At 38.9% G+C, this 26,054-nt stretch overlaps 3 protein-coding genes across 13 annotated transcripts in view; 2 read left to right on the forward strand and 1 right to left on the reverse strand.

Annotated features, from left to right (window-relative positions):
* ppfia4 (PTPRF interacting protein alpha 4) overlaps positions 1-2,384 on the reverse strand; it is a 93,317-nt gene extending 90,933 nt beyond the window's left edge. For 2 of the 7 annotated variants that reach the window (XM_047810574.1, XM_027144237.2), the window contains exon 1: positions 1,240-2,381. In XM_047810574.1, the coding sequence (XP_047666530.1) occupies positions 1,240-1,488 (249 nt within the window). In that variant the 5' untranslated portion in view covers positions 1,489-2,381. Of the gene's footprint in view, positions 1-1,239 lie in introns of all 7 variants that reach the window. The other 5 variants (XM_027144240.2, XM_047810575.1, XM_027144238.2 and 2 more) reach the window with 5 other exon arrangements.
* A 425-nt stretch (positions 2,385-2,809) lies between these two features.
* On the forward strand, positions 2,810-9,873 carry tmem183a (transmembrane protein 183A). Its single transcript, XM_027144244.2, has 8 exons — positions 2,810-3,040; positions 3,280-3,369; positions 3,669-3,827; positions 4,186-4,345; positions 4,923-5,103; positions 5,657-5,737; positions 5,838-5,993; positions 8,764-9,873. Exons 1-8 carry the CDS (start codon positions 2,977-2,979, stop codon positions 8,947-8,949), a joined length of 1,077 nt encoding a protein of 358 aa, XP_027000045.1. The 5' UTR covers positions 2,810-2,976; the 3' UTR covers positions 8,950-9,873.
* Positions 9,874-11,432: 1,559 nt separating this feature from the next.
* The window catches only part of tfeb (transcription factor EB), a 32,385-nt gene continuing 17,763 nt past the window's right edge, over positions 11,433-26,054 (forward strand). Inside the window, exon 1 of one of the 5 annotated variants that reach the window (XM_027144290.2) lies at positions 11,433-11,945. Coding sequence is in view for 3 of the 5 variants with exons in the window: in XM_027144289.2 (XP_027000090.1) it covers positions 25,143-25,173 (31 nt within the window). In the remaining 2 variants the exon portion in view is untranslated. The other 4 variants (XM_027144291.2, XM_027144289.2, XM_027144287.2 and 1 more) reach the window with 4 other exon arrangements.

Raw genomic sequence — 26,054 nt, forward strand, 5'->3', positions numbered from 1 at the left:
CAATACAATACAAACTACCTGCTGATCTGTACAATTAATTCAGGTTCCTTATCCTTCAACTTTATACTGATATATTACCTCCAGTGTTAATGTAGGTAAATAACTGGCCAAGGCAAGCGCATGCATTATACAGCCATATGGTATTTTGGAAATCCAACATTTTCACGTATTTAATGTGTTTCAGGGTTGTGTTTTCCTTCATATTTCTTACACAGGGAATTAGTGACATTCCTCCCCAAATGTCAATGGAATGAATAAAGTCATTTCCAGCCCAGCTATTTCTGAAAATCAAACAAATGGAAGGCTTTACCATTTATAGTCTCCAAAGCAGGGGCCTCCCAGGTCATTATAAATTCCTTGAGCAACACCTCACCATATCGATCAATTAACGTTGACAAATGTATTAAGGGACACGAATGAACAGCAATAAAAGCACACAGGGCACTGGTCTCAAACCTTTCTCAAACCTTTGACTGGTCAAAAGGTGATTTTTTTTTATAACAGCATGGCTTTAAGAGTTCTGCCAGCTGTATTTCAAATGATTGTTTTAATGCACCCATACTAATACATTCATTTTATTTAATCTATCTATCTATCTATCTATCTATCTATCTATCTATCTATCTATCTATCTATCTATCTATCTATCTATCTATCTATCTATCTATCTTTGACAGAGGCTTGTAGTCGGCATTAAACATCACTAGTTGTATGTAGAGGGATATAGGGAAGTGGTTAAGACTTTGAACTACTGAGCAAAAGTTCCCACCATTGCCATGCTGCCATTGCTGGACCCTTGCACACTGGACCCCTCAACTGTTCAGTTATATAAATGAGATAAATGGTAGTCGCGCTAGTCATTCTAGTCAATGTGCCATTAATGAAAAAATGGTCATTGTTAGCAAATTGCTGTTGTCTAACAGGAATAAAACATTTTTAAAGACTGGTTGCTATTAAATTGTTATTTTCTGTTCATTCATATTGCCACACTTGGACACGCTTCCCTCCCTGAGATTTTTCCCTGAGTGAATGCTAGTCCTCCAGGAGCAATACTGGAGATTCCATGGTACTTATCAGCAGCTACTAACCATTCTCTTGGAGATCTGTTCACAAGTGATCAGGCTCTACTAGAGACTGTTCTCCAGAAATGGTACTGGAGAATATGTGACTTAAAGACTGCTTCATAACTAAATTTCTAAGCCTCGAAACCCCACTCCCTGCACATGTACACGGTTTTACCTGTGGCAGCGCTGAGCTGATCTGTCTCTGGAGAGCATCCCTCTCGTGAAGGGCCTCCTGAAGCTTTGCCTGTGACTGTACAAGAGCATCTCTGGTCTCACGCAACGACTCCAGCAGCTTATCTCTCTCATCCAGCATGTTCACCATCAGCTGCTCGAAATTGGACTCCCCGTCCGAGCCGTTCTGAGAACCTCTCTGGGAACTCGTTGAGTCTCCCTCGTTGATGGTCGGCATCACTTCGCACATCATTTTGCCAACCTTTTTCAAAAACCTTCTTCAAAGTCCCGGTCTGATGCTTTCCTCGATTAGTTAGACGAGGTGATGCTATCGAGAGAGGTCCTTTGGTTTGGACAGTCAATGCTGGGTAGCACTCACTGAAGATGCCTTAACATTCGCATGAGTTGGCAAAATAAAGACAACCATACTGATTGTGCTTTCCTGTTCATTTCCAAACCATGACTTTCCCTATACTACTTGACCTTTAGTCATTCCACGGGTGTAGGCTTTCTCCACCCTGACATTCTCCACCCTGTTTCTAGAGCTCCGTGGCATTTTTGACGGAAAGATTACTTAAGAGAGGGGCACATCAGCCTGCATGGTCCAGCAAATTCGTGCTGATTTAACGCCCACCAGTTGCAGTGATTATCGCGGTAATCGTGTCCATCGCATCCTCCAGATCTCTTTGCCATCTGCCATCCACCAAGAGCCAACTCCTCCTCCACCTTCAAGCGCGCACTAACGCAGCCGATCCGCTATCTCCACAATAATAAACACATAACCTGGATTCATCCACGATAACGCAGGACACAGAGCCGATATTTAAAAGCCATCTCGTGCATTACGAAACGCATGTCCGTCCGCGATCGCTCCTAAAAAAAAGAAAAGAAAACAAAAAACAGCCCGGTGTGTTCCTCACATCAGCACCACGCGAGCGCTCTGGCTGTCACGCACACTAATGTATCAGGACCGGGGACTAAAATAGCGGCCTGCACAGCGCCCCCTGGTGGCAGCCTTTTAAAAGTGAGCCAGCTGGATTACAGTGAATCATTTCTCCTGTAGCCTAAATAACTATATATTTATATGTTTATATCAGGGGCGTGGCATGAGACTATGGTTTGTCTGGGTGGCAGCTGCTATACTTGAAATAAGCACTGCATTCCCAAATCTGACCTCAAGTCACACGACTGTCAGATATATTACTGCATTAATGCATCATCTTAATCACTCGTTATAAGTGATAAATATCAAATCCAATAAATATCAGGCAAATCTGATACTTTAAATACATTTAGTTTGCCCTGTCATGACTATAAACCTATAGGTGTTTCTGGATTGATATTGATACTGACCTGATTAATTAATCTAAATGTGCATTTTGATATACATAAATCGTGATTTATGTTTCATCATTATATTATTAATATTTTTTCTAACATCGGCCACTCCTTTAAACTAGAGTCTACAGTCAAACAAACGTTGAGATGACGTAATCCATAACGCATCTAGACTCTGGTTATGAAGAATCGACTCTTCAGCGCGATCCAATCAGCGTCGAGAGAGAGATCCGAATTCTCGCGAGAAACAACGTGAGCACAAAGGCTAGTTCCATGATGGCTGAAGATCCTGGAGGAGCTTATTTCAATTTCTCTCCCGTTTTTTTCTGTTTTTCGTTACCTCTGCTGGAAACATGGCAGGGCACGAAGTCACGGTAGACAGTCACAGACTCGCTTTGTCGTCATGCCCAAGAAAGGGAACAGAAAACGGCTGAAATTTCGAGCCAACGATGTTTGCCCAGAGTCAGGTATTATAGCTAGCAGTCACTGTTAGCATGCAGGCTAACTTCCAGCAAAACAGTGTTACAAAATCGGAAAAAATAAGCTTGGGATTCTTTAAGTCCCGTGAATTGTTTCATTAAATGTATCATTGTTATCTTTGCTTGTTGTCTTTAAATGTAGCTGTCTATGCTACACAATTTAACTGAACCGAACTGATGTGAAAGAGTCACTTCCGGTCTGTGTTGTCATTTCATTTTGATTGCAGTAACGGTGGCTGACTATGCCAACGCCGATCCTGCCATCGTCAAGTCTGGAAGACTAAAAAAAGCTGTTGCGAATGCGTTTGAAAAAAAGGGTAAGCTTATAAAGGGGACTGAATACCTGTTTTAAACAGCACTTCACTTCATTAACGTGCAGAATGATTCTTTTTTGTGACTCGAGTCATGGAGTCGATTGAGTCGAATCTTTTCGCACCGATCATCCAATTGAATTTCAAAGATGTATTTTACAAAAAATAGAACTTTTGATTTGAATACTGCAAGCCATGTGATAATCCTGCAAAGGTTAAAAGGAGAGCTTTGAGATATTTGGGTTAAGTGTTATGTGCGATGGATTTAACGTTAGTTAAAAGATTTTATGGTCGATGTCTTTCAGTAAAACTGCTGTGTGGGGTGGAGGCTTCCCAAGGTCCTGTACAGGAAGTTCTGTCGTCAACGGCTAAAGATGAGAATGACAGCAGTGAGGAATTGGACTCCGAAGGAGGTAACGAAGAAATCAGAGGGTCACGTAAGAAGAAGAACAAGAGACGCAAAGGTAACCGCTTTCATATAACCGCCACTAGCCATGACTTGCAGTCTATAAACATAAATGGTGCTTACAGTGTGGCAATGCGAATGATCATGAATAATCATATTATTTACCATAAACAGAATGATTTGCAATGATCTTGCCAATCATATCGGACCACAACTAAGTGATGCCTAAAAATGCTGTCCAGTGCCCTACCAGTCTTTTCAGAAATTAATCACTGGGACCAAAAAAAGTCCTTTGATCATTTTTGTTAATTGATGCCTCCCTAGGCTGCTAAGGAAGTAAACATGCATAGGTAGTTGCAGTTGAATTTTTTTTCTTTTTGGCTGCCTAAGTTTGGTCTTTGTGGTGTACGTTGTAGAAAACGGCGAAGGCGCAGATGGGGAAGAGTATCCCATTGACATATGGCTTGTTATTGCTGCCTATATCCGGCCTGAAGATGTCTGCAGGTTTGCATTGATCTGTAAGAATGCCTGGGCAGTCACATGCACCGCAGTGTTTTGGACCAGACTGTATAAGAGGTATTTCATTTGTCGGTCAAATAGATTATATATAATGTATGATCTTTTGAGCGCATTTTATGTACCATGAGTTCAAGTAAAACTGTTTATGTATGTATGTATATAAGCATAGCACAATTGATTATGAAATAGCAATAATGCAGGTAATGGTTAGTAGGTGAAACATTTATATATTTTAGAGTCTGTAAGCTTTATCATTAGAAATCAGAGAAATTCTAATGCATTATAATACCAAACTGTTTTCTTTTCCCGCAAAGGCACCATTATAGCAGTCAGATTTGTTTATAACAGTGGTGATACAAAGAGTTATTTCTTCCTCCTGAAGTTTGTTTAAAGTTTCTAAAATCTACCAAGACATAAAACTGTCAAAGTGCATGATTGGTTTGATGAATATGAAAATTACATTGTGGTTTATTATAGTCTATATTCAGAGTTGTTCATCAGGAGCTGATGCTCATCCACTTCATTGGTAACGGCACTAAACAAAACTCTGTATGTTGCCTCTGGGTTCCATTACACTCTCTCTCTCTCTCTCTCTCTCTCTCTCTCTCTCTCTCTCTCTCTTTCTCTTTCTCAGACATTACAGTCTTGATGCAGACCTTCCTTCTCGCCTTCAGCCTGGCTCTCTTTTGAAGATGCTTTGTCTTCGTGCCCGTGTAATCCGCTCCCTCTTTCATCTCTATGAGCCATTCAGTCTTCGAGTGTCCAAGAGTCCACCGCTTCCTGAATCAACTCCAAACACGCTACTAAATTCCAAGGTTAGCAACAGAAATACAGATAATGCTAGGTGGGTATGATGAGTACCTATAACCAGTCATAGCTAATATATGGTCATGAGGAGGTCATTCGCTTCTGTAGATTTTGAAGAGGAAAAGCATGTGAAATCTATGCAGCTACAGTTTAAAGTGAATCATCACATTGCATACTTTGTTGAACGTCCCACTGTTGACAATTAAATACTTTTAATTCATCATCTTGTAAATTTCCTTGTAAATAATCTCTAATGTTTCACTAGCAAGTTCTCCATGTTTATTTTGTCTCGCTGGACCCGAAACGTGACCTGATTGGTCAAAAGGTATTTAAAAAAAAGAAAGTTAAAAAAACAGCACTCCAATGCTGAGCCAATTGGTCAACATTTACATTACATTTACATTTACATGGTCAAGAAGATAGGAAAGTCACTTATGTAGTACTGCTAAAAAATAAATAAACAAATAGTGTCTCCACTATTCAAAATGAATCCCTCTTTCATTACACTGCATGAATAAAGAGTACAGCATGACTGGTTTTCATCTTCTCCCTTATTTGTAGTGTTTGCTGTTTTGGGTCAACAAAGTCACCGGCGCTAGATCCGAGCCCATGTGGGAATTCAACTTCAAGTTCGAAAAGCAGGTATTTTTATAGTATTTACTAACCTAAAGGTCATTAAAGGTCACCCAGACACACTGTCAAAAGCGATGTTCGTGTTTTCACCGCTGTTCTTAACTTTCAGCACACCAAGGTGAAAAATGGCTGCACTCACAGTTTACAGCTGCCCAGGCAGTATAAGGACGTCAATACAAACCCGGATTCGGACTGCTACCTGCTGCGCGTCACCACCCTCAACTTCATCTTCACTTCTGTTGTCATGGGCATGACGCTGTCCCTGGTCAGTGACGCCACTTTTCCATGTACATATGAGTTACACTATAAGGCTTTGTACATTCATTGTAGCCTGGTGGCACTGAAACCCCATATTTTCATGTCCCTGTGTTCTAAAATCACAATCTCGTATAATATGCTTCAGTAATGGTACATATTTGGATTTCCTCCACTTGCTATAACGACTTAATGGCATGGACTTTACTAGTTTGTAAAAACTGATGATTCATTTTGTATCAAATCCACTGGAGTGTCACCTGAACATGTGCTTTATTGACATGGATACAACTGAAGGAAGATGGTCGATATCATAAAATTGCATACAAATTTGCTTAAAATAGGGATCTAGAAAAAGTACAGAATACTGAATAACTTTAAAAGATTTAATGTAAGCATTCAATATCTTGCATATTTAATATATGCAAGATATTGAATGCTTACCTTAATTCTTTTACAGGTGGGGTGCACGATGTATGAAAAATGCTTCAGAAAATTGAGTCAGGCCGACTAACAAAACAAACGTGTAGCCAATGAGCTGAAAGGGGCATGTCTTGTCAATATGAGGTGGAGAGAGTGTTCAGTGCGCAGGTCTGACATTAGCCTCTGCCGTTACCTCTGCCTAGGGTTCTAGGTGTTGAACGTCGTCTTCCGCGTGAAACAGAGCTAAACATAAACACAAAGTACTACAAAAACACATTTGACCTGTATTACCGTAGTATTACTCATTGAGTTCATTTATTGATAAAAATATCCCTCGGCCAGCTGCCCCAGCAGGTTCTGCCTGGGTTGCGTATATATGTGTGGGGTGGAGCTATCAAAACAGGGGTGACACCCATTTGGGTTAGGGGCGTGTTTGTTTTGGTGATCAAATGTCAACATTGACTTTCAAACATCGTGCACCCCACCTTTTAAGTATTTCAAATTGTTTAAACTATTTAAAAATGATTAGTTAAAATGTCAAATAAAGGGGAAAAAGATACAGTGCACTCTCAGACCACTGGACCACGCTGTACATAGTAAATATTAATTAATACTTAACAATATTTATTAAGGTTTCCTCTGAAGAAGTTTAGGCCAACTTAGTGTCTTTTTTTCATTTGGAAAAACTGCTGTTTTGGTCAATTAACTGAAAAGTAGCATACATGAGAAAGGGATTAAACAAGTCTGCGCTGTCGAATCTATTGGTTTACAAAGATTTGTAATGGTGGTGGTTATTAGGAAGTTATTAAAAATGTGTTTGGTCTCCTGCACTGTTCAGAGCAGCTCAGCCTGTCACAGTGGAATGTGTCACAGTTCTGGAATGTGTATACGCCGATCAGCCATAACATTAAAACCACTGACAGGTGATGTGAATAACATTGCGTATCTCGTTACAATGGCCCCTGTCAGGGGGTGGGATATATTAGGCAGCAAGTGAACAGTCAGTGAGTCACCCAGATCCTTCCTGCTTCAAAAGCCAAATTGTGAAAGCTAAACCACCGGGTAAGAGCATCACTAAAACAACAGGTTTCCATTATGCAATGGTTAGTATCTACCATAAGTGGTCCAAGGAAGGACAACTGGTGAACTAGCAATAGGTACATGGGTTGCGCACGGCTGACCGATGTGTGTGGGGAATGAGGCCGAGTCTTTCTGGTCCAAAACCACAGAAGAGCTACTGTAGCACAAATGACTGAAAAAGTATGAAGCTGCATATCTGGAGGTCTAGTCAGACTGCTCATTCTGAACCTAGTCCACTGCTGAAAATGTCAACAAAGAGTATCTGAGCATCAGAACTGGACTACAGAGCAATGGAAGTTGACAGCCTGGTCTCATGAATCCCATTTTCTTTAACTACATGGGAACAGCTAGGTAGGTGTGCGTCACTTACCTGGAAAAAAAGGTCTCACCAGGATGTAATATGGACCGAAGGCAAGCCCGTGGAGGCAGTCAGATGTGTTGGGAAATGTTCTGGAACAATAATCAGACGGGTGATGTGTGTCAGAGTAATATCCACAGGAATATCAGAACCCAATGCAGATCACATACACTTTCTCTTTCCTTTCTTTTTCAGCAGGTCAATGTAGACTGCTAAAATTCTTCAGGAATACTTTTGGGAACATGACAAGGTGTTGACATGGGATTCAAATTCGTCAGATCTCAGTCTGACTAGTTTGATACTGAGAGGCCCTCTTTGCAATTTATAGGACTTAAATATTGACTGCTAACGTCTTGATGCCAGACACCACAGATGTCTTGTGGGCTCTATGCCTTGAGGAGTCAGAGCTGTTTTGGCAGCACAAGTCAGACTTAAAAAAATATTAAACAATTTTAATGTTATGGCTGACGGGTGTACGCATTATACATCGTGTCCTTTAGACAAGTGAAACAAAGGATTAAAGGACTCGGGTTTGACATGTCTGGGACTGAAACTCTACTGGATATTTTGGGACATCATTTACTCAGATTTTGGTGCATTTAAAACATATTCATTCCTCCTGTATACAGTATATTGCACTAGTACGTGTCGTCTGCGGACTGCCTTTCCTTAAACTCTGAAATGAACAGGAATTTTATACCGTTTGGTTAAATTGTTAATTATCTGAAACAAGTCTTCTTAGGAATCCAACCCCTTTTACTTATTGTGTTGTTACTTGGTCTGTCTATTTATTTATTTATTTATTTATTTATTTATTTTCAGGTTTATGTTGAATCACATTGTTGCCCTGCATTTCATGTTTATCCTGTATCTATAGAAAACAAAGTGAACTCACTCCACATCTTTCTGCCTCTTTCAGTTTACCATTAATGTGAGCACAGACATGCGGCACCACCGTGTGCGCTTGGAGTTCCAGGATTCCCCGATACTTCGGGGAAAAAAGCTTCGAGGGGAGCAAGGCATACAGGTGGTGCTTGACCCTGTCTACAGTGTGCGTCTCATGGACTGGTGGCACCCTCAATTCCCCATGGCAGTTTGCAGTTAAAATTTCATAGATTGTGGGGCAGGAAGATTAAGCCGTCCTTCCATCATTAGTAATCATTTCTGGACTTTTCTTTTCTGATGTTAGTGTGCTTGTTTTGTGCATGAGCACATCTGGGTTCATGCAGGTGTTGTGCGTTTTTAGGGTTGAAGTCGCTTTTTTATTAGGTTCTTCACACCAAGTCATTCTAGTCAAAGACTGGTTTCAGAATTCTTTACTTTCTGAGGGTGACTTCCAGCATCTTTTGTCAGGTATTAAAATAATACATGAGGAAAAAAGCATGTTGTCTTGCATGCACATCTTATTTCTTGCAGTCTGAACACATACTGATTACAAAGGAAAAAAACAGAGATTCCAGAAAAACTATATCCATGCAGAAGAGATTTAGAGTACATTCTGGCTGACGATTAAAATGAAACAAGAAAAGTTGTATCTCGTGTTTCTGCAATGTTTAAAGTTAAAACAAGTCATCTGAAACACGTTAAACGTTCCTCTGTAAATCTATAATGAGGTTTTTTTTTCTTTTTCCCCTGCTTCATGTTGGGTCCAATGCTTATAGTAAACTCTTAAATTAGCTTTTAACTTTGTGTTGACTGAAGGACCGAGGTGGTGGTGGTGGTGCTGCTTTACCCTCTAGGACCGTGTGTGCAGTTACAATGCATGCTTCATTAGATAAAAGATGTGTGGTAGGATATGTATTGTACAAATGTTTTTGCGTTTATGTTTATTGGTTCAGCTGTTTATTGGATCAATGCTTTTGGCATTTTTTTTCCGCTACCAAGCGATGCTTCTTAGGGTGATGTCATAAGACCTAAGACATGTTAAATTATTTTGCACTTGGAGAAATGCTCTAAAGTTGGTGTCATTTCTTCACTGTAAAAGTGGGATGTCAGAAATGTTCACTGTAATAAATATTACAACCCTTCATTTCCTGTTTGAGCAAAGAAGCAGCACTACTGCCATTGTGTGTGTGTATAGAGTTGTGTTTGTGTGTGTGTATAGAGTTGTGTGTGTGTGTGTGTATAGAGTTGTGTGTGTGTGTGTGTGTATAGAGTTGTGTGTGTGTGTGTGTATAGAGTTGTGTGTGTGTGTGTGTATAGAGTTGTGTGTGTGTGTGTGTGTGTAGAGTTGTGTGTGTGTGTGTAGAGTTGTGTGTGTGTGTGTAGAGTTGTGTGTGTGTGTGTAGAGTTGTGTGTGTGTGTGTGTAGAGTTGTGTGTGTGTGTGTGTGTAGAGTTGTGTGTGTGTGTGTGTGTGTGTCGAGGTGTGTGTGTGTGTGTGTGTGTGTGTGTGTGTGTAGAGTTGTGTGTGTGTGTGTGTAGAGTTGTGTGCGTGTGTGTGTAGAGTTGTGTGCGTGTGTGTGTGTGTCGAGGTGTGTGTGTGTGTGTGTAGAGTTGTGTGTGTGTGTGTAGAGTTGTGTGTGTGTGTGTAGAGTTGTGTGTGTGTGTGTAGAGTTGTGTGTGTGTGTAGAGTTGTGTGTGTGTGTGTAGAGTTGTGTGTGTGTGTGTGTGTGTAGAGGTGTGTGTAGAGGTGTGTGTAGAGGTGTGTGTAGAGGTGTGTGTGTAGAGTTGTGTGTATGTGTCGAGTTGTGTGCGTGTGTGTGTGTGTGTAGAGGGGTGTGTGTGTGTGTGTGTGTGTGTAGAGGTTGTGTGTGTCTGTGTGTGTGTAGAGGGGTGTGTGTGTGTTTGTAGAGGTGTGTGTGTGTGTGTGTGTGTAGAGGTGTGTGTGTAGGTGTGTGTAGAGGTGTGTGTGTGTGTGTGTAGAGGTGTGTGTAGAGGTTGTGTGTGTAGAGGGGTGTGTGTGTGTGTGTAGAGGTAGGTGTGTGTGTGTTTTGGAGGTGTGTGTGTGTGTGTGTAGAGGTGTGTGTGTGTAGAGGTGTGTGTGTGTGTGTAGAGGTGTAGGTGTGTGTGTAGAGGTGTAGGTGTGTGTGTAGAGGTGTAGGTGTGTGTGTAGAGGTGTAGGTGTGTGTGTAGAGGTGTAGGTGTGTGTGTAGAGGTGTAGGTGTGTGTGTGTGTGTGTAGAGGTGTAGGTGTGTGTATGTAGAGGTGTGTGTGTGTGTGTGTATGTAGAGGTGTGTGTGTGTGTAGAGGTGTGTGTGTGTAGGTGTGTAGAGGTGTGTGTGTGTGTAGAGGTAGGTGTGTGTGTGTAGAGGTGTGTGTGTAGAGGTAGGTGGGTGTGTGTGTAGAGGTGTAGGTGTGTGTGTGTGTAGAGGTGTGGGTGTGTGTGTAGAGGTAGGTGTGTGTGTGTAGAGGTGTGTGTGTGTGTAGAGGTAGGTGTGTGTGTGTAGAGGTAGGTGTGTGTGTGTAGAGGTAGGTGTGTGTGTGTGTGTAGAGGTGTAGGTGTGTGTGTGTGTGTGTGTGTGTGTGTGTGTAGAGGTGTGTGTGTGTGTGTAGAGGTAGGTGTGTGTGTGTGTGTGTGTGTGTGTGTGTGTGTGTAGAGATGTGTAGAGGTGTGTGTGTGTGGAGTTGTGAGTGTGTGTGTGTGTTGAAGGAGTGTTTCACTGTTTAAACAAAAAGCCTTCACAGGAATGTAAACAGACATAATAAATAATTGTGAAATCTCATTTAAACTTAAGGTGATTCATTCCTGGTTATTTGGCAGATATATTTTTTTTATCATTTATTTGTTTTATAATTAATTTTTATTGGTGTTCATTATGGAAGGCAGCATTTGAGAAAGAAAAAAAACATATTTAATCAAGCATGATGTTTATGTAAATGAATAGCGCATGCAAGCCTTCTGTGCTCGAAGCTGATTGGTCAGCACAGCTGTCACTTTCACGCGCCTACAGGTGACCGACCTACGAAAACAAAAAGCGGGCCGCTGAAGCGGTATGACGACGTGAAATACAAAAAAAAGTCACACAGGGGACACTTTTCTACCAGTTTCACTTCCAGAAACCGGAGGAGGAAGCGATACTAGAGCGCGGCTCCGACACCGTCACCGAGCTGCGCGTCTGCAACAGCCGGGTTTTAACTTTGTACTTTCTGACCTTCAGCGGGTGAGTGTTTATTATACACGTTAATACGTGTGCGCGCGCTCTGCGGCTCTCGTGAACATCGGATAGGGTTTAGATTTAATTCAGGACTTTACTTAAGGTCAGTATTTTGTGTTGTTATTGTGTTGGAAATGGTTTTGGCTTTGTACTGAAAGTTGCCACATCAGACACCTCCGGTAAAAGGAGGCAGAGTGGAAAAAGTTTATTTTATTTATTTGCTCATATATTAAGAAACAAACAACAAAAACAAACTGGTTGACGTGCATCTATCACGTGTTTATTTATAAACGTTTTATTTACATAGTTTAGTTTATCTGACTGCTCATAAACAGTACACAGTTTTGTTTTGTTGTGGTGCTTTTACATATATATATATATATATATATATATATATATATATATATATATATATATATATATATATATATATATTAGTTCTTGCTTTACTCCTGGTTAAGTGTGTGTCCATGTTTAGTTTATAATGAGCGTTAGGGAAGGCGAGTTGTGCTACGCGTTCTGACCAATAGGAGGCATTGGAGCGCTCGTGCGCGGACAGAAGATCAGCCAATCAGGTTGTGGTGTCAAGCACAATGTGGAGCACTGAGTTATTTTTGTCTACAGGCTCGACATATCCTGTATGAATAAAAAAAACTGAGCAGCTGGGAAATCAAAGCAAGTTTTAAAAGATGGAGAAGATAAACTGCCTCCATTGCACTACAAATCACATGGTTTTGTCACTTATGGAGTACCACAATGCACTGTTTGGGGTAACTGGGCAATTAATGTAGACCAGAGGAAGCTGATAAGAGTGCAGGGCATTGCATAGGATGCAGGGATTGCGTTGTTTAAAAGCCAATCAGCAGCCTAATTTGTTTTGCCACATACTGTATGAAATGCTTTTCTTCCATATTGCTGCTTATTGGAAGCCATGATACAGAGCCCCTGGAGCAGAGAGGGTAGCTATGTTTCTATTTATGCATTTCTATTCAGAGTTTGGGATATTGCATTTAAAACAAACGCTATAATTTACATTCATGGCATTTGGCAGGTGCCTTTATTTGGACATTATCTAATCTGAGCAGTTTGAGGGTGTGGGGCCTTGCACAGGGGCCCAGCAGTGGCAGCTTAGTGGTCCTGGGATTTGAACGATAAGAAGACATGTACATAAACTACAGTGGTAGGACATTTACAGAATCAATTCCTTGAAATACGTCATGTGACTTTTTGACAAAGCATGTGATTAGTAAAAAGTTTTCCCAGAAATGACAGTATTGTTTTGATGAACACAAGAATTGGAAATGGTTTATTTGCAAATGCTTTACATGATATTCCAATTTTTCACTGAATTAGTTACATTCTGTTGTTTGTGTCTATATATATATATATATATATATATATATATATATATATATATATATATATATATATATATATATATATATATATAAAAGCTACATCTGTATCTTGGATGGAAACATAAGTAACAGAAACTTATCAAACCTTCTGACCTTTAATCCAGAGCCTTCACCATGAAGCCTGTGTTGCATTTGGTTTGTTTCAGTACTTTAAAATATCCATATATAAATTTCTTTATGCACCGTCCTTAAATGTTCCATTTATTTTAACCCTTCTTTTACTTTTACACAGATAAAGCTTTGAATAAAGTGAATTTAGTATATATAATGTATATTCTTCCCAATGCACAATTTCGACAGGTCAAATTAGATCCTTCTTTCCACACTGGTTATCATTTGGTGCAGTATCAGGGATTATTTCTGACTGATTCATGGTACCATATTCTTTAAAACAGAGACAGAAAATATGGTATAGTCAAAGAGCTCAGAAAGAAAAAATCTCTCCATCCTGATTCTAGGAGATGAGTGCAGCGATGGTGAACAGACTTTCTCAGTCTTACACGCTGACAGGTTTCTAATCCACAAGCTGAGCTCAAGGCATTGTGGTCAGACAAAATGTAACTTCAGGAGAATGAGGAAAATTAAGTATATATTTACACTATTATAAGACATAAAGTATGTTTGCATTATTGCATCGACCAGAACGACTGACATTTTTTTGGTTGTATGCAAACCACACAAACTACGCTAGTACTAAAGGTGAAACTTCTCACATCGCCTAATAGGTAACTTGGTTCCCTTTATTTCTCCCCATCCCAGTGCGAAATCACTATTATGATCATTTTTGCTTGCTTTTAGGTAGTGGTTTTGTTTTGATTTGATTTGTTTCTCGTTCTGCCGAAAATGTAATAATGCATGTAATCTTATAAATGTAATAAACCTAGTGTGCAATTATAATAAACAAATATAAGACAAGACTTATTCTATTGGCAGATTGTTTTGTTTCTTTTTAGAAATACGGCAGCAAAAAACGCGTTTTATTACAAGATCAGAAGAGGCGGCTTAATAAATTTCAATTTCTCTTTCTAAAATTGTCAGTATTTTAGACACAGTTGTGTATTTATACATCGACTTCTTTAATCTTGATACCTGCTTATGTGTAAATGTGATGCAAAATAAAATGGTCCATTGTTGTGCAATGCAAACAAAAAGCAGTCATGTAGTGCATAAAAGGTCAAATAAGAGAGATAAAATAGCCCCTTTTCAAGAATTTTTTTTTTCTGTTTCTCTTTGTGAAATAGCTGTTCACAAAAATTCCTGTTTGTACTATTAACTTAAACAGATTTTATACAGCCCTCTTGGTAATGTGGCCTTTTCCTGTAAATGTGCAACCTGTTTTTGGTTCCTCAGAGCCGGTGGAGCGTGAAGAGTGAGTGAGAGTGAGAGAGCGACAGAGAGAGACAGAGATGTAGGGTATCTAAGCAATCCTCAACAACTTATTACTTACTGACTTGACCATCACTAAGACCCTGCATGTCCTCTGAACAGCTAAGAGCACCTAAATCCTCTGCCCTCCCGTCCTCAGTCATACAACGATCCACATTATGTAACAATAAATATGTGCGGTTCATTTCCCTCACCCAGACTTTGCTTCAGGTGCTGTAATTATGAATCCCGGCCTAAACCTGCCCATCTCGTTTCTTGTCAAAGGATCCTGTTTAAATTGTACCCTACATGTTCACACTTATACCTCTGACTTGAGCCACTTAGTCTGAGCAAACAGATCTTCTCCTGGTTCACTGCCAAACTGCTGGCTTTGTTTTGGCGTGGTTTCCACCTGACACGGAGTCCAGGGACGCCCTAAATATCAATAAACACAACGAGCCGTACTCATTGGCTGTTTAAAGTGGATTTTTACTGCTTAATCCTCCCCCAGTGGCTCAGTTAAAGTAAGGCATGGCCATATTGCTGTGTGTTTACGCTGAACAGTTGCACAAAGTCTATTGCATTACGCTTGACCGTATGACCATGGGGAATTTTGGCTGTACAAGAAGTAGGGCGAGGCTTCCTCTCTTACCCATTTCATCACTCTTGGTCTTCTGAGGAGTGCAATGATTTAGATGTAATGGAAATCATTTCACCAATAATTTACTCCTATGTAATTATGTTTAAAACATCACTCATTGCATCCAGATTCATGTAGTGTGCCAATACTTTTGCAGCTGACCGTATGCACTTGTTGATACTTTTAAGCTATAAAGAAGACTTTAAATTAAACAAAAGGCAACAAATTGTGGCAAATGCACTATCGTTATGTCTTTATATGCATCATGTATTTATTTAATGAACACAACCCAGACATTAGGCTCACAGTTAAATGATTATTTTTACTATTTATTCGACTTTTAGAGACTTTCTTTTCTTCCTGAAACTTCCACCGCCAGAAGACATGAGGGTCCAATTATTATATATAGGCTTGTTTTTGAATCGATTGTGAGTTGTATTAGATGCACTCAAAACAAATGAAAAGTCATACATACTAATAAATATAATAGCTAAAAAAAAAACGCAGCAATTTTGAAATAACTGATTTAAGGGAAGTTGTATCATGGCAGTTACCTGAAGTTTGGTGAAGGAATCACAGTAACAAGCAGTATTTATTTGACACGATTTTGTGTTTTTGTGGTAAATTTTTATAAGAGAGATTTCCATCCCAGGAATTTCAGACACAGTCTACATGTGCGGCAGGAACTCGGTTCATTACGTAAAGCGTGGGGAATTAAAAGTGCCACATCGCTTGTGTACACCTTTTACTTTGTGTGTGTGTGTGTGTGTGTGTGTGTGTGTCTTTGTATACACAGTGCTGTGTCTCCTGACATTCACTGTATATTACTGTTTTGTGTGTGTGTGTGTGTGTGTGTGTGTGTGTGTGTGTCTTTGTATACACAGTGCTGTGTCTCCTGACATTCACTGTATATTACTGTTTTGTGTGTGTGTGTGTGTGTGTGTGTAATACATATATATATATATATATATATATATATATATATATATATATATATATATATATATATATATATTTGTGTATGGGTATATGTATATATGCATGCTGTTGGGGTCTGAATGGCAGCATGAGTTACTGTGTAAAGTTTGTAAAGCATCACACTCTCTGTCTTGCTCTCTCTCTCTTACACACAGCTGGGCATGTATTAACGTTATATTATCACTTCATGATTGCTCATAACAGGTTCAAGGTGGTTTAGTTCAGCTGCCACAAACACGGCAGGAGGTAGGAATCAAATTTAACAGGAAGAACATCCACGTCTTCCTGGGAATCTGTATCATACCACAGTGCTGCTGAATGCTTGGTTCTGATTGGTTCAAAGGTACATTTCCTAACAGCAGCTCTAATATTATTAGTTATTAATAACTACACCGGCGTCCTCATGGATTCTTCGCATTTGAATGGTTTGAATCAAAATTGTCGATATGGTTAGTTTTTTTGTTGGTGTTGTTGTAAGTTTCCAGTTTCAGTTTTCAGACATTGGAAATTTGTCTGTCAGGACAGAGGGCTTTGTGGTTTTTTAGTAACATGACAAGCTGTAGTGTGTGTGTGTGTGTGTGTGTGTGTGTGTGTGTGTGTGTGTGTGTGTGTTAACTTTTGAGACAGAACAAAAAAAGAGGCTGGGGAGGGAGGGGGATAACAGGAACTAACTTGTTTTGGAAGATGTTCCACACAACTGCTCACATCACACCACCCTCTCCGTGAGCGTTTTCCTATAACAGCAGCCCACAAGTGATTTATTGCCTACTTAATGCAATTAACTAGCTATTTTGCTGCTCATCCTTTGGGGTTAGATTACATTAGTGCCCACCTTTTTGAATCCTAGTCAGTTAGGTTTCCATAAAAACAAACCATCAGGCAAACGTGTTTGAATTTTTGCTTGAATTTTGGACTATCTAGTGAATAATTTGAATGAAATGAATTTCTATTCATGGCTTCTTGCACAATAGCTCGTACATTTTTGGTGCTGCATTAATAATTCATAAAACAAGCCGAAAAAAACGTAGAGTTCAAAAAGTGATGTCAAGTCAACATGACTGCTCCAACCACGAAGTACAGATAAACATTAAGTATAACTACAAATATACAAGTATTTGCCTTAGAACAGTCAACATACAGGCATATTGACTTGTTACACCTATAACATTGTGCATTTGATCTACAAGGTGATGTAGATTTTCTTCCTTAAACAACAGACGTTCTAAAACGAGCCGGTTAAAAATCTTCCCTAATAAGCAGCCTCCTCTGAATGCCTGCATTTAGAACATTGTGTACTTTTAATGCCACAGTGCACATGAGTGCAAAAGTTTGTACACCTTTTTTTTTTTTTGACTGAAAACCTTTTTTATGCCCGAAAACATTACAGTTAGAATACTAAGAAGGAACCAGTCAAAGTAATATTTCTGAATTTGATATCAATGAGGGATCTCTTTCAAATTGGGAATGTCTTTTGTTCTTGGGTTGTGTTTTTTTGTTTCATTGTTTTTTCTATTTATTTATTTTTGCTGGTTGGTAATATGACGCTAACACATTGATATCTTTTGATACTTTTTTTTAATGTCTCTGAAAATCCATATTTGTGTTATTGGTCTAATTTAATGGTTAAAGGTTTTTGATGGTTTTAGGCTTTTAATAAGCTTTTGAAAAGTAAAAAGGTTTGTAAAAAGGTGTTATGTAGTTAGACACTTGGGCAAATCAACAGACTTTTCAATAAAAAAATAGCTGGTCAAAGAGTGAATTACTACATTATTGAAGGCATTTTGTATAAGCAGAATTCAACAGGATTTTGTTTTTTAAGTCGACATGAAAATTGACAGAAATTCTTCAGCTAAAACTCTAAGGCAGCAAAAATTTCCATTCAAATTGTATATGACCGTCACCGATTGTCCAGAACATGTCTGAATACAGTACGACTTCTAATCTCTGGCTCCATCTCCCAAAGAATCTGTCAACTCGCTCTCGGTCTGATTTTTCACCCGTGCTAAAAAATCACAGCAATGTCGCACAGCCTGTTTCTGTGGTGCCTTGTTTCCTCCGCACGGCACACTTTCAATAAGATACCAGTAATGACATGGCAATAAATAAAAGAAACATTTTTTTCATCTCTCGACTAGAGTGCTTGGGTATGCGAGTGGGGCCTAGAAATATCCTGTGTGCATCTCGTTGTCTCCGCCGGCCATTGTTAGGAACACAACAGCTTCTTGGTCATAGCTAAGACCTCCTACTCAGTAGCCGAGGAGTCTTCCTTTGCATCACAACCGTACTGTAAATACATTGTTGTCTCAATTTAGAGCATTGAAACGGCCCTCGGTGTGTGCAAACACAAGGGCTGTTCTGTTCCAGCAGTTGAATGTCGGTAGTTTCGGACCCTTTTTCTGTGACGATTTGCATTTACGTAAAAACTCTTTCTGTGCGTGTATGCCTGAGTCAGGTCAAAGGCTGCAGGGAGGTCAGCAAGAATGAATGGAAATGCAAGGTGGCCAGCCTATTAACAGTTTCCCACTCAGCTTCTTAACAATGGGGAAACAACAACAGAGCTTTGCCCACATCAGAAGTCCAACAGAACCAAAAAACCTAGAATTACAGTAACTAACAAAGGCAAAACACCATGCCTGGTTGTGCTTAACTATGAATCTTATATTAGCTCTATTAACAAAACATTAACACTTCATGATGTTCTCTTTTAAATTTGTTGTTCATCTTCACAAATATTCATTGGAACTTGTTACAATACACTCCTGTAACGATTCGATGTAAAATTTCTACAAGTGCTACAAGGTTTAATACCCTCAACAAAATGGTTTATGTATGTATTGATTGATCTGAAAAATCAATCAATACTTTTTTTTATTAATTCCTCCAAAAATTAATAATAAACAAATTGTCCTGGGACTGGCAGAAATAGAGCTGTAAAGTGCGTTCTCAGGCACAGTAGAGTTCACAGTACAGTATAGAATTATCCCTGCGATAAATGATTTATTTATAAAAAAGATGGAACAAAAAACGACAAGAAGATTAAATTGGTCATGCGAATAAAGCATCTATCTATCTATCTATCTATCTATCTATCTATCTATCTATCTATCTATCTATCTATCTATCTATCTATCTAATATATATATATATATATGTGTGTGTGTGTGTGTGTGTGTGTGTGTGTGTGTGTGTGTGTGTGTGTGTGTGTGTGTGTGCTTCCTATGAAATTCCTATGCTATCCTATCAGACAGTGCAGTAATGATGTAAACAATGTGTGTACTCATAAAGTGGCAGAGTGGGACATATTGCACATATTCAACACTATAACGATTAACATAATATGGAAGGAAATGCACATACAATGCAAGTTGTTGTCCTGCAGCTGCTCCCTGTTTGCGGTTGCCACAGCAGATCATCCAGTCCACAAATTTTGATTTTGATTTACGCCAGCTACTCTTTTTTTATGCAACCCTCCCATTTCATTTTTTTTAATATATATAGTGTATTATAGATGTGAAGCCCAGGTCCACCAAGCTGCCACTGCTGTGGGCCCCCGAGCAAGGCCCCTAACTCTCAATTGCTCACTTGTATAAAATGAAATAAAATGTAAGTCGCTCTGGATTAGGGCGTCTGCCAAATACCATAAATGTGTGTACGTATATATACAAAATGCTAGATTGGATATACACCATTAGATTTTCTTTCATATTACTGAACTCAAAGCATTCTCCATTTACCCCAAGAGAAATCGATGGAGCCCGATAGTGGGCGAGACGGAGGGAAAGTGTGCAAGTCTTTCGGAACAACGTCTCTTAATATCGAGTTCATAACACCTGCCTAAATAGTTTTAGATGTTAATTCAGATGCCACTCAGGTCATTTTCTTTTTTTACTGTGGAAAAAATAGTCTATTCTATTGGAGTAACTTTTTGTCTACAGTAACAAACCGTTATATCATATATCGGATTTTGTTGCCTGCAATAAAGCGGAAAAGGCAAAATGGCAATCCAAAAAAATCATGAAAGTCATGAAAATTGGTCTTTATTGTTACATCATGTACATTGTTTTTTTTTTAAGAGAGAATTAGTCTTACTAATTCAGTCTTACTAATTGCTTCCCAAAAAGCAGACATGAGTCCAGACTGAGTAACAGGCTATTGAATTGTCTTACTCATTATAATTCCTAGTATACTCTAAATTAGTGAGTAATCAAGTGTTGTACTGAAGGCTGGACTAGGAGGATTGTCACATACTCAAAAACAACATTCTGTTTAATATCAATATATGATTAGTAAACTCTATGTAAGGGTTTGATTCACCAAGAGTGAGATGCAGAATTAAATACAAGCCAGAAATTTGTACTCATGCATTATATTAACCAGCATGTTTATATTCATTCGGTTTGTTTTGAAGAGGAATATGACTCAACATGTAATGCAACTTGACTCCCCATTTGGAAGCCATGAACGTTGCCAATCGGAACATTCTGGAACCTCAGTATAACCTCAGGACACAGCTGGCATCAAGATTCATAAAAGGAGATTCGCTTGTAATGGTTTGGTATTGTGTAAAAATGGGATTGGTCCTGGTTTGTAAATCTATTTTTAGTTTTCTGTTTAAGCGGTTTTCACTTGACATATATGGTATTGTGTGTAAAATGCACGATTCAGTTCATAAACAGTACTATAGCAAGAACAATTAGCATAATTGAGTCAATATCGCTTATACAGAAAACTGGACCCATTTTTACACAGTTCACAACAAATTAATCTTACATCGCTTTTATTCAACAGCTCTATAAACAAGTAATCAAGTAACTGACACGATCAGACACAGTATAGCCAAGTGTTCTGTTTATTGTTGCTCTGCTATAGGAACTAGATCCTGAAAATACGCACGTCGGCTAGTTAGCTCCTTTCTATAAGGGTGCTTCTAGTAAACTTGGAGTCATAAAAGCTTTCACATTTTAAGTCGAAATGTATTTATTTTTTCTGAAAAGTAACGTTAGCCAAGTCTGTTGATTATGTCGCTATGTCAACGGCAGTAATGGGGTCGTAAGAAAAAAATAGGAAGTGGAATTTTTTACGTAGTGTTGAGCAGAGTAATGTACACAGTCAAAGGTCTTGGTGTGGTTATTGGAAATATACCGTTATAGCTCTTGGAATGCTAAAATGAACAAACTCGTGGACCGAAACTTACTGTTCTATAAATTTGTTTAGTTCATATAATATTATATTGATTTTCTTTCAACCAACTGTGTGCAAACGTACTACAAGCAAAAACAAGACTGCATGCCTTTGAATAATATATAAACATGATGTCTGGTATGATTAAAGGTCATTTTTCCATTTCTAGTAACTTCTTAATTCTTTCAGAAAAAATGTTCAGTTTATTCCTGCTTAGTTCCGTGTTAGAAATACATCAGCAGTATGCTAGTTTACTGCACACATGCATATAACCTATTTATAGTAAAACATACAGACTGGTGAAATAATAATATGGAATATTACCATAATAATATATTCTGGGATATTTACTGTAATATTTAAATTACTGTCTGTGGAGTTCTCTGTTTTCTCTGCATGTGTGTGTGTGTGTGTGTCTTCTGTGTCCTCCGATTCCAAAAGCCATCCAGTAGATGGATTGTCTACTCTAAATTAATCCTAAATGTGAAATAACGTGAGGAAAAATTTTTCACAGGACCACCATTTTTAAAGATGCTTAACATGTCTTGGAGGGAGCATGTATTAGTCATCTACCTTTCCAGTTACTAGCTGTCATGTGATGGGTAACTAACTAGCAGCTGGAAAGTCAGCAGAAATTGGCTGAAAATAATATGTACTTGAAACACAAATGCTGGTTACATGAGTATTTCAATGAAATGTCACTCTTAAAATACTGTTTTTGGTCACTAATCTGGGGGGCACGGTGGCTTAGTGTTTAGCACGTTCACCTCACAACTCCAGGTTCGATTCCCGCCTCCGCCTTTTGTGTGTGGAGTTTACATGTTCTCCCCGTGCCTCGGGGGTTTCCTCCGGGTACTCCGGTTTCCTCCCCCGGTCCAAAAACATGCATGGTAGGTTGATTGGCATCTCTGGAAAATTGTCCATAGTGTGTGAGTGAATGAGAGTGTGTGTGTGCCCTGCAATGGGTTGGCACTCCGTCCAGGGTGTATCCTGCCTTGATGCCCGATGACGCCTGAGATAGGCACAGGCTCCCTGTGACCTGAGAAGTTTGGATAAGCGGTAGAAAATGAGTGAGTGATGAGTGAGGTTACTAATCTGGCAACCCAAATGCCTCCTGTCTTGCATAATAATTAGCTCTTGTTTGCCATCTTCATAAATGTCACCAGATACAAAAGGCAGCTTTTGGCTTCCTTTAAGTTTCAGTATATACCACAGAAATATCCAAGTCATCACCGGCTGACTGTGAGTCAGCAATCGCTGTCACAAAAATACTTAGACCTTGGTTTCTTTTCATAATCAGACTCTCTAATTATGAAATGTTCAATGTCTGTACCAAGGATCACAACATTTCTCAGCTTATAGTCTGAAACCCTTGCTGTCTTTTAAAATGAAACTATTGATGGATGCACACAGTTGTACAGGATGTCTTTATATACTTAAGCACTGCAATTTCTCTTAACAAGAACTAAGGGGAAAAGTCCAAACCTGTTCCAGCATGACAATGCCCTTGTACACAAAGCGAGCTGCATGAAGACATGGACATGACCTGAACTTTGGGATGAACTGAAACATTGACTTCACTCCAGACATTCTCCATAACCACAAACCTTTGTCCATACTGTATAGTGTTTGTTGATGAATGGCAAAAAAAGTGCATGACAAAGCTCATTTTCAATTTAGTGACACTCACATAACTCCATATAAGTTAAATCTCAGAGAGCGCTTAAAGCACAAAATGGGGAAAAATGGCAAGAAATTAGAAATATATTTTTAAGGCTTTTTGTAAGTGTCCCAGCCAGAAGTCTCTCGCACACCAATGTCAGTGATGCCGTGTTGGAAAAGCAGGAGGACATGTGTCATAAGGATGCCTGATGTTTTCAGGAAGAACCCGATGTTGCCCACACACAGGATATTAGGGACTATACAACCCACTGCAAATTGAGACATACTAGATGGGTCACTAGTTGATCACTTGGATATAAAGTGTTACTCAACATGCGAAGAAGATGCCAGGGAAACAGTCCTCCTTTTATACACATTTTTTTCTTTAATGACTTAAGCTGTCAATTTGTTTTAATACATGGATATTTCTTGCTTTTCTCAAATTAGTATTTTTTTCCTTTTCAAAATAATCAAAATGTTTTTTTTGCGTGTGCACCTGAAGTGACAGTAGTAACCCATTACCAACGATATGATTTAAAGCAAGTTGAGGTTTAAAATAATGATTCTTTTATGATCAACTCGTGATCTCTCATCATATAGGATAATTTTTTATTTTTTTTTTTCCCGAAATAACAGGATTTTGAAGAATACCCGAATCCCAATGAATAAATTAATTTGGGGTTTATTTGTATTTCTGATCTCCCTCCACAGATGAATTGACCTTAGATCACATTTGACACAATAACTTGTATTGGATTGTTTAAAAAAAAGGAAATAAACTACTAATTAATTTTGAAGTAAGTAAGTAAGTAAGTAAGTAAATAAATAAATAAATAAATAAATAAATAAATAAATGCATAGAACTTTTGTGTTTAGGTCCTGAACTGTGTATGACATTGTCTAGATAATGATAACATTCCTTCAAGTGATAACCCACGACTGGCGTGTACACTCCCTGTGCAAATGCTAAAGTCAGGAGTCATTACTTAAAAGTATGCTGAATGGGTGAGGTGGAATTTTATTTCTCTTTTTATTTATTTTTATATTTAGAACCACAATTAAGCTTCAAGCAATCTTAACCCAAGTTGTTTTTCTTATATAGATATTAGTTTTATTGTATTGATACTACAGTATAGTTCTAATGGAGGCTTTCTTGTCAAGTGGAGCAATATGCATGACATTCATATGTATCATCATGTGTGATTCTGTGGCTGTCGCTTCCTTCTTTCTCCCCTCTGTTTTGTCCATTTGCACGCTATCTCCAAGTTCACACCCCTCCCTCCAGTTTGGTGGACCTGGGATTGAACCCTCAACCTTCTGATTGGTAGCCCAACACCTTAAACTCTAGGCTACCACATGCTATAGAGAATGGATTAAAGGAAACACAAAATATGACCTGATGTGTTTTGCATATTGCATAAAAACAAGGCTAATGTATTAAATGGGAACAGAACTCGTCCGACACAAGTGCAGTGATCACACATGTCGCCGGCTGATTCAGCAGACACCCACCACAGCCACACTAGTTCCCTAAGATAAAGTAGAAGAGAATATTGCTCTAGGAAAGGGAATTGGGACACTAAGGGCTGTTGTTCCTCTCCGAATCTTCCTAACAGCTCTTGTGTAATTTAGGGGAAGTGGAGGCGGAGGAAGACAGGAGTTGTAGACACTGGACAACAGGCCATGACTAAGGCTTTTCCTGTGGGTCTTTCTCTCTCTTTATTTTCCACTGCTCTGGCTCGTGAGGAGAGTGGCTGCCTCCACCAGCTCCAGCAGCGTTAAAGCGAGCAGTGCCAGTATCAATGCTCATTGTGAGCTCGATTTAGACAGCACGTCAATCCGGTGACCAGATCCATAATACATCAATTTACGGCTACGATTTGTGAGTTTTTTGCGATTTTTGTTTCTTTCGGTATTATTTTTGGATTCAATACACAACTTTGAATCTGATTAATATGGATGGCTGGGACTCTTGAATACACAAGGCTAGGTAAGTTGATCAATCATTATAAAATTAGAAGATATTCAAAAGAACTCAAAGGTCATAGCTCGATAAGCACTTTGTTCGAATCTTTAGAACTCTTTATTTATGTACAGGTTACGATGCAGGTTACATGTCATGTGATCATACATCTATAGAATGGTTGAATTCATTTCATCGATGTACACACATCTCCAGTCTTCTAAATGACCCGGCCTTGACTTGATTTTTCTTACCAGTTTATTGATTGGTGCCTTGTGTTTAAGATTTATTAGGGTTTTTTTTTTAAATATACTGAGAATTTGCAGTCAAATCCCATCTGCTTTGAGGTGTTAAAATGGCTTGTTTATGTGATTAACATCAAATTACTATTACATTTCTCCACGTGTAACTCTAGCTATCCTCCCTGGGGTAACTGCAGCTCTATTAATAAGCCACATGCTATTGTTGCCATGCACCTGTTACAGTGTTATTGGCCTTTCAGGAGCTGTGTGTGTGTATGTTTGTGTGTAAAGTCTTGCTTCTAATCACCTATACTGCTATCTTCTCTGAACTCATCACCTCTCATTCTGTGCGTTACTTTTTCTCCCATTTCTCAGCCTGGCCCCGGCTTGGCGCAGGGATCTAGAAAGCACAGTGTAGCATAGTGACACCCGGATCACTTTCAGTATTTTTTTTTTTTTTTTTTTTTTTTTGCACAAAGAGATAATTGTGGCCATGTCCTCTGACATAAATAAATAGGGACATACAAAGGCGGCAGAGAAGGCAGCATTGAACTATGCCTCTGTATGTAATTCATGAAACTTTTAGGTTTGTTTGTTAATAGTGTGCCAGTAAGAGATGTGATGAAGGGTAGATTTAAAGCATGGTTTGACATTTAAAGTCATAAG

This window comes from Tachysurus fulvidraco, chromosome 2 (genome assembly GCF_022655615.1).
Source record: "Tachysurus fulvidraco isolate hzauxx_2018 chromosome 2, HZAU_PFXX_2.0, whole genome shotgun sequence".
Taxonomy (NCBI): domain Eukaryota; kingdom Metazoa; phylum Chordata; class Actinopteri; order Siluriformes; family Bagridae; genus Tachysurus; species Tachysurus fulvidraco.

Coding starts and splice junctions, on each gene's coding strand:
- tmem183a (XM_027144244.2), top strand. CDS start 2,977: ATGCCCAAGAAAGGGAACAGAAAACGGCTGAAATTTCGAGCCAACGAT. Junction 4,346..4,922: donor TGGACCAGACTGTATAAGAG/GTATTTCATTTG, acceptor TCTCTTTCTCAG/ACATTACAGTCTTGATGCAG. Junction 5,104..5,656: donor ACACGCTACTAAATTCCAAG/GTTAGCAACAGA, acceptor CCTTATTTGTAG/TGTTTGCTGTTTTGGGTCAA.